An 8,845-nucleotide genomic window follows, 5' to 3' on the forward strand; every position below is an offset into this window, starting at 1 on the left:
GGGTCCCATTGTGCTTCCAGCTTTATCTCGGTTCCCTACAGAAACACAGAAGCATTTCTTTGTTTGCTGATGGGTATTTCTCGGTGATGAGTCCAGCCCTGAGAAAAGAAAACACATGGAATTTGATGAAATTGTGGAACTGTTGAAATTGCTTTTCATTGCTAAAATAAAACTCAATACAAAATTTATTTAATAAAAAAAATCCATGTTTACATACTTGTGTTCTAAGTTCTTATCAAGCCTCCTCACCCTCATTCTTTAATTCCAGTTACTGATTGTCTCAGATCAGTACAAACTAATTTCTATATCATGGGAGGAATACAATCAGTGGTGAGTTAAAAAATCGCAAATTTGTTAAGAAATACGAATTTCTTAACAATATTCAAAAACAGACATCAGTGCAGTTGGGAGTAAAGGAGAACACAAGTCCCTCATCTGCTCTTTCCCTGCACACCACGTCCAGACACACCTGGGGACAGACCTCCAAGAGCCCCAGGGACACAGAGGAACCAGCACAATCTCCTCCATCAGCAGAGGCAAAGGATGTTCCTCTTCACACCCCAAAAACCCAGCACAGGGCCCTGCACCCCTCAGGGGCAGCCATCAGAGAAGCTGAGCAGCTCTGGCTTTGCTCTAGCACAAAGGCAGAACCCAACACTGCCTATGGAGTAGTGGGACCCAAAATCTGGAAGAAAACACTTGACACTTCCAAAGACTCCAGGATTTCCCAGGAGACCTCCAACACTCTCTAGATAACCCCACAGTTGCACCTCGAACAAAGAACCCCTCTAGAAACAGTGGCAACTGGACAATGACTAATTCTAAGGATCAAAAAGTCCAGGGAGGGTAAGATTTTTGTGGATATGGAAAACAGTCCAGTAGAATTAATCCATGGCCACGTCCACCAACAGCCTGCAGAGACCTGGGGGGGCATCAGTCCTCTCATGGAAAAGCATGACCTGGGGGTCACTCTCTTCTCATCAAGCATTTAACACAGCACATGGACAACTGAAGCACCAGCAACTCATCAACTGTTTCAGGAGAAAAACAGCCTCAATTTTTTTTTTCTCTACTGATTTTGTTTGAAAAAAAACATCTACTTTTAAAATTCTGCCCCTGTGTAATTTCTGTTACACAAAACCCAAAAGCCTTTTTTGGTTTTTTTCAGTTCTAGGTTATAACATGTGTTAGTTCCCAACAATTTCTCTGAACTGGTAACAAAACTCATCCCTTCCCCTCCAAGTCTCCTACCAAGTTAATCAAGTTTTCTTTCAAAAAAGTAAAATAAGTAAATCACTTTCAAATTACATGTATAAAAATATGCATAATTAACATCACGGAAAGCAAGAAAAGAATAATCAGTAAAGTGGAAATTTCCACCTCAACAGCATCCAATTGAGAGGTCAAATTCTGTCTTCAGAAAGGGTGTCTGAGTAGAACAGAACATGCGAACAGAAACGATGGTCGGTCAAAGCACAACATCCCTCACAAGAGGAACCAAGACAAGGAAATCTGACCTGGCTTCCTCCAAAGAGCACCTCACCCTGGTTCTCAGGGTCCAGGCTGGTGAAGAACCTCTGGAATCAAATAAACTTCCATCTGGAACTGTCTGGAGGAGCCTCCCCCCGGGAAAAAGGGATATCAGTTAAAAGCAAGAAACCTTCTGAAGGGAGAAAAAAAACCAATCGTGTGTGCTCCATCACCAGAGGAGCTTTCATTGACTGCTCATGCTACACCACACACTGCAAGAAGGGCTGCTCCACGCTCTGTAGCACTGAAGAGAGCCACAGTCAAAGAAGAAAGCAGGTACGTCTCACAAAGCCATACCAGGGACCAACAGTTCCCCCTCCAACACTATTTTATGCAGGTATTAGATTAGAGTTCGCTGAGAAGGAAAATTGCCAGGTCAAACTTTTTTTTTTCTTTTCTTTTCTTTGTTGAAATTCAACAAAGAAAAGAAAAGAAAAAAAAAAGTTTGACCTGGCAATTGAGCAGATGAGCATTTTCACTCAAATTCAAAATGCAAGAATATCTTCCAGCAGCGAAGAAACACCAGCACCTGAGATTGGATGGAGCCCAAAACACATATAACAAAAAGGAAAAAAAAAAAAGAAGTAAATAATGAAGGAAATATAACCCACCTTTTGTGCGTGGAATTCACCTCCCATCAAAGAACAAGCAGAAGACCTCTTCATACCTGGGTAACATCTTCAAAACAGAATTTCACACCAGTGTAATCTTCAAACTGGGGAATAAAAGGCAGCTTTTATCAGTCCAGACTCGAGGTACATTTACTTCTCTAATATTTACATAGGGGTACCGGTGAGGAGGAACGACCCTATCAGCAGCACGGAATATTCACCAAAGCAAGATTGGTTTAAATAGTTCTGCATTTCTAAGTTCACCTCTGCTTCGGGGGGGGACACAGATGTTCTAGAAACCCCGTCAACCGTGTGTCCTCTTTCACACACACAGAGAAGAGGAAGCAAAACCCTCATCACCAACTTCTCTTCATATCAAAACTCCCTTGCAGAGCTCTGCCCCGCTGACCTATTTCCCTCGGCACGCAGACTAATTAATGTAGCACATGATCACATGGCAACACCATAGATGTCAGAAGTTCATAATGGGGGACAGCAGCACGGTTCACAACCTCCACAGGTCAGTCATCTTTACACTAGAGGTTCCTCAGATGAGCATCAGGGATGTCCCACCTTGTAGCTTTCTTCAAAAACTGATAAACAATGAACCAGAGAGAACATTCTCCGTGACATGGAAGCTGGAAGGAAGCCATGAGGAACACAGCAACACAGGGCCATCGGAGGGTGGAGGAACCCAATCAAGCAGCCATTCAATTAATGTCTGCAACAGGGACAACAGCCTGGCGAGCAGATCACCTGAGCAGAGAGTGAGGGCAAAGGCAGATGCCAATAACCAAACCCACCTCCTCACTCCCCCGAGCCTCCAACTAATACAACACGCTAAGGTTAATTAGGGAGGTAGAAAGAAGCAGAGAGATTAATACACAAATGAAGTCTGGAGCTCACCCCCTAAAACAGCACCTCGGGGGAGAGCTGGGTCAGGAAAGGGCTGAGTTAAAGAAGCTGTGAAGAATGATCAGTTCTTCTGGACGGCAGTGCCAGTTCCACCTCGAGCTTGCCTTAGATTCCTTTGAAACTTTTCTTTTGCCATTAACTTTCCCAGTTTGTAGAGAATAATTTAACCTTTTGCTTCACGGATAGAGAATTTCTGATTTTCATTTCGAGAGTGATGAGTAAAATTGACTGAACTGAAACTGCACCAAAACCATTCTACTTTCCTCAGCGCAGCAAAGATGAGTAACACGTTACAGAAACCCCTGAGACATCTGTGACCCGAGACAGGACCATGAACCTTTCTCAAGAGTCTGCTCCTCACCTGATGCTGTCTCGTCTTCAAGGTGAAGGAGAAGTTCCTGCTGCTGGGCATTAATCCATGAAAACGAATGGACTAAGGCACTTGTTGACAGGACAATAATGTCACAAAGAAATTAAGACCTAAATCATGCAAACCAGGGGCAGTTGTACTTCTGATACAATCCATGACAAAGCTCTGTGGACAGACAAAATCAAATACCCCATCAGCTTTTGTCAGGACTGACCCCAGTGCCCACAGAGCTGTAAAAAGTAAAAATATCTACATGTTTATAGTTTCCTCACCACGATTCATTATGAGACTTTAAAACACAATCAAATAAACAGTTTGCCATAAAGAAAAATTTGCAACTAGTCAAAATAACACTGACACTCCCGAACACCTCGGTGCAATCACTGGCAACACTGCGCCGTGTTAGTTTTACCAACCAGTTCAGCAAAGCCCTGCTTGGGGCTGGTTTCACTTCACTGATGGAGTCGTTTGGCTTGAGAGACAAAAGCTGAAAAGCTAAAGTGTATTTCTGTTCCCCCATCCTGAGGTGTCCCAGCTAAATGCCATCCTCCCCACACTCAGCGTGTCCCGATGCTCACGCAGACGCCTTCTCCCAGTCCTGGGGTATTTTTTGCAGCCGATTGTATCGATGAGCACCATCTCCCCAAAACCAGCTGTTCCTCAAGGTGCAACTCCCACTCCTGCCCACACCTCCTGATGACCCCCCGTTATCAGGTTTGCGTGTTGATATGATGATGGATGGAAAAATAGCATTCCTGCTCGTCACCGAGGTGACCAGCCAAATGCCAGGAACCTGCTCTGACACAGGGTCTGACATCAGAATGTGTTTACACGCTCCCTTTTCCTCATACCTGGAGCACGTTCGCGGTCAGAGCTTCCCGTGCAGAGCCAGTCCCACACTCCCACCACCGAGGCGCGCGGAAAAGGGCAGCCACTTCCCAAAAGGTGAGAAAATTGAGAAAATCATTCCCCTCCAGTGGAGTCAGAGGAACTCGATGCAGTAATTCACTGCACGCGTACCTGTTCTCTCAATCGTCTGGCACACAGAATGGACAACAAAAAATCTGTTAGTATGCGGGCTTCTGGTTCCAAAGTACAAAAGTACAAGCTGGAATTGCTCCCCATGCTCATTAAAAGCCTCCCTTTCCAACAGATTCACAAAAGGACTTTGGATACGTATCAGAAACCTGGAATTATCTATTTCTGCATCTGATCGCATCAGGTCACGCAGTTCCCACGTGGGAAGCAACCCCCTGCTAAAACCTTCCACTCCTGAAAGAAATCACTCATTTCTGGCAGGAGCTGGGCGCTGAGTGACAGGAGGGATTCCTGGTGCACTCACTGACTTCCAGGGGGTTCCTCCACCCGACAGAAGCAGCCACACAGGGTCTGAAAGCTTCACACACAACAGGGGATGTTAAAGCTACCACAGAAGTTTCAAGGGCTGCTAAAGCTAAAACTCGGAGGCTTTCAATGAAAATTTTCAAGCCAGAGACTCTGTAACAACCCAGCTGTGTGAAAGGGACCAGCAAACCAAGTTAGGTCTGTTCCTCTTCAGTTTGCCAAGGGTTAAATGTTAACACAATGTTGGGGGGGGGAGAAGAGGAAGCACAGAAAGTGTTTCTTTCCGCAGCCCTGAACGAAACGCCTGCAATTTGGCAATAGGAGTGTTATAATAATTCTGAGGCCGAGCAGGATGAGAGAGGCAGAGGTGTTACATTGGATCTCTCCCCTCCAAATCATTAAATGGTCGCTCACAGCTCAAGACTTCAACTCAAGAGACCTCAGCATGGTCAGACCTCAGGCAAAAAAAAAAAACAAAACCCAAAGCTAAATTAAAAGTCATTTGTTAAGAATAAGGGAAGACAAGAATGAGATCATCTTTAGTAGTTGTGAAATGTTTGCCAGAGAGCAAACTTTCTAGAAGCCAAAGCAGCCCAAGTTATGGGTAACGGGGCCTGCTGCATTTCTAGGAAGGACAGCAAATACCCCAAATGCAGCTTGTCCTTCTGCCCCCGTGAACGCAGCGTCTCACCTGCTGTCACAAGACATGGCAGGTCTTTTCAGCCTCAGAGGGGTTATTCCCTTTCTGATCAGAACTCGTAGCTGTGCTGGAAAAGATACTGTTCCATCTGAAAAAGGACACATTCTTTTCATCATGAGCATAAAGTAAGATGTAGGGGTTGAGTTTCTCTCTTGTAGCATGGCCACGTTTGTCCACCTACGCTGGATGTTCACAGAATCCTGTATCTGGGTCCTACCCTTTTAATCTTCACTGAATCTGAGAAAATTCTACCCAGGAACAATCTCAAGCTCTGCACTTTGAGACACCTTCTCAGGATGCCTTATTTCCTCTCTTACAAGCCGATTCTAGCAAAAGAGGTCCTGTGACCCAGCTGCCAACGCCCTGGGACCAATGCAGCTCTGCAAACTCTGCAGAAACTCAAGCATTCCTCCATGTGACTGCACCACATTTTATTCTGCTGAGAAAAATTCCCTGCAGTATGTCAAGCTGGGTTGCAAAACCCACATCCAAACTCCTGTCCATCTGCTATCTCTGTATCAATCACCAGAGAACACCAGGATGCTGAGCTGAATTTTGCCTACAGTTAGGAGGCGGCACAAACGACTCTAGAAAAACAAGGTTCTGTAAGAAAAAGTTAAATACATCAACAACCACTGGAAATGATAAAGCATTTATTGCTTCACCCAGAATAAAAAAAAGCAGAAGAAACTCCATGAGCAAGATTCCTAATCTGTTTCCCCACACCTCTGTCCATCAGCCACTGGCAGCTTCACGTTAATGGCTGCCCGCAGGTTGGCCCAGAAAAGGGGCTGCTTGCTCCTCTCCTTGGGCCACTCCAGGTAGGTTCGCTTGGCCATCAGAGCCTTCAGCTTGTGGTACCTGGCGGGGATCACGTACGGAGGGATGGGCTCCAGCAAAATGAGGATTAAGCTGTTGGAAGTCTCGCTGAAGAGCTTGTGGTGGGCAAAGTACAGCTCGTAGTGACACCACTCGCTCTGCACAAAGTTGGGAGACAGCACAAAGATGGACCTGTAGCTCTTCTCGATGCAGGTGATGATGTTCTCCACGATGCTCTTGCCGGGGATGAAGTTCCTCTCGTGCTGGCACAGCTGGACGCGGCCCTCCCCCCTCTCCAGGTTGGGCATCAGCTCCTCCTTCACCCACGCCGCGTCCCGCTCGCTGTAGGACACGAAGGCGTGGAACTGCAGAGCCCCCTCCTGCTCCTGGGGCTGCTGGTGCCGAGCTCTCCGCTTCGTCTGCGTCCACTGCCACGTCATCCGCGCGTACCACGGCACGTCCAGGTAGATGCACAGAAAGGCCACCACGGCCACCAGCGCCAGCGTCACCACCAGAGCCGTCACCAGCAGGAGCGTGGTGTTGCAGGCCAGCTCGGCCAGGTGGAAGTCCTCCAGGAGCCTTCCTCGCAGCTCCTCCGGGTACTCGCACACGTAGGCCCCCGGCCAGCCAAACAGCTTCCCCCCAGAGCGCCTCTCCAGCCGCACAAAGGCCTGCAGCTCACAGGAGCACTTGAAGGGGTTGTGCCCGCCCTGCAGCTCCCTCACCCGCGGGCAGCTCTGGAAGAAGTCCACCAACGGGGTGAGGATCACGTTCATCTCCACGTTCAGGAAGGCCAGCGACGGGAAGCCCCCGCAGCCCGGCAGGTCAGCCAGGCGGTTGGACGCCAGGTTCAGCTCTCTCAAGGACTTCAGCTCCGCCATCCCCCTGGGGACACTGCTGATCTGGTTGTTCTGCAGCTCCAGCTTCTGCACGTTGACTGGCAAGCACTCAAACACGGCATCCGTCAGCTGGTTGGAGGACAGGTCCAGCTCCGAGAGGGACTGGGCCCAGCGGCACGGCTCAGCAGGCCCATCGTAGCTCAGCAAGTTGCTGCTCACGTCCAAGAACTTCAGCGACTTCATACGGCTGGTCATGAAGCTGACCTTGGGAAGGCTCTCCAATTTATTCCTCTGTAAAACAAGGAACTTCAGGTCTGTCAGAGTGCCACAGTTCTGGAACAATTCATCCGTCAGGGCGTTGTGAGAAAAATTTAAGTACTGGAAGGAGCTTGTTCTGTTGGGGCAGAGCATGTGGGGCATGGAGGCATCGAAGATGGTCAAGCTGGCAAGAGGCATCTCCGAAAACTGTCGGTACAGAACCTCCTGGTTGAAATAATAAACCTTGTTCCGAACGTGCTCCAAAGTCAGCGCCTTCATGGAGCCACTCAGAGAAATTCTTTCCTCCAGAGAACTTAATAAAGGTAGAAATTCATATCCGGGCAGCTCCTCCACGGGTCCCCAAAAAGTCAAATGTCTCACAGTCAGACGTTCCACAGGCGAATACCAAACCAGCAGGAAAATCTGCAAAATGACAGGCCATTGTAAGTCCACGGTGTCCAGCATCAGAGCTGTTGTCTTGATCTCCTTCAGAAGCGTTAAAGGAGGAGAGGGGAAATAGCCAGAGCTCAAGGTGTATCTTAAATTATCAATCCTTAAGGTTTCTGAAGTGCTCATTCCGTCGTACAGGAGGGGAAAACTGAAGTTTTGGTTTCCTGCAAAAACAAGGTGGAGGCTCCTCGTGTCCAGGGCCCTCAGGCTCTGAGGCTCGTAGAGGGAGAAGTCTTCCAAGGTCAGGAGGACCTTGCGGAGCCGCAAACCCGTGAGGTACCTGAAGTGGGAGCGTCGCAGCGTCGCGGCGCTCAGCCCCAGGAACTCCAAACGGGACATCTGCCCCAATTCCTGACAGAGGGGCAGGGCAGCCAACTTGGTGAAAGAGAGATCCAAGTGCCTGAGGGAGGCGAGAGTCAGGCAGTAAACTTTCAAAATGCTGTTATGAGACAAATCCAAGTGTTCTAAGTCTTGATTGAAAAAGAAGACGCCGAAGTCGAGCTCCGTAATTAGATTATGAGAAAGATTTAACACTCGGAGGTCAGAAAGAGAAATAAACTCCGAGGCACTAAGTCCAGAGATCCTATTATGGGATAGATCTAACACCTGAGTATGGACTGGAATGGTGTTTGGAACACTGGTGAGCAAACGGCTTGAATAATTTGCAATAAATTCATTTTCCACACTTGGCTGGATATTATTCCAGAGCAGGAACATGCAGACACAGGCAAAGACCTGGGTATTTGAGAAGGGTCCCATTGTGCTTCCAGCTTTATCTCGGTTCCCTACAGAAACACAGAAGCATTTCTTTGTTTGCTGATGGGTATTTCTCGGTGATGAGTCCAGCCCTGAGAAAAGAAAACACATGGAATTTGATGAAATTGTGGAACTGTTGAAATTGCTTTTCATTGCTAAAATAAAACTCAATACAAAATTTATTTAATAAAAAAAATCCATGTTTACATACTTGTGTTCTAAGTTCTTATCAAGCCTCCTCACCCTCATTCTT

General features: G+C 47.3%; 1 protein-coding gene across 1 annotated transcript; it reads right to left on the reverse strand.

Annotated features, from left to right (window-relative positions):
- Window positions 1–6,106: 6,106 nt before the first annotated feature.
- Window positions 6,107–8,595, reverse strand: LOC106885837 (toll-like receptor 1). Its single transcript, XM_014938341.1, has one exon. The coding sequence runs from the start codon at window positions 8,593–8,595 to the stop codon at window positions 6,178–6,180; it is 2,418 nt and encodes an 805-aa protein (XP_014793827.1). The 3' UTR covers window positions 6,107–6,177.
- Window positions 8,596–8,845: the final 250 nt, after the last annotated feature.

The sequence above is a fragment of the Calidris pugnax genome, unplaced genomic scaffold, assembly GCF_001431845.1.
Source record: "Calidris pugnax isolate Ruff unplaced genomic scaffold, ASM143184v1 scaffold72, whole genome shotgun sequence".
Classification (NCBI taxonomy): Eukaryota; Metazoa; Chordata; class Aves; order Charadriiformes; family Scolopacidae; genus Calidris; species Calidris pugnax.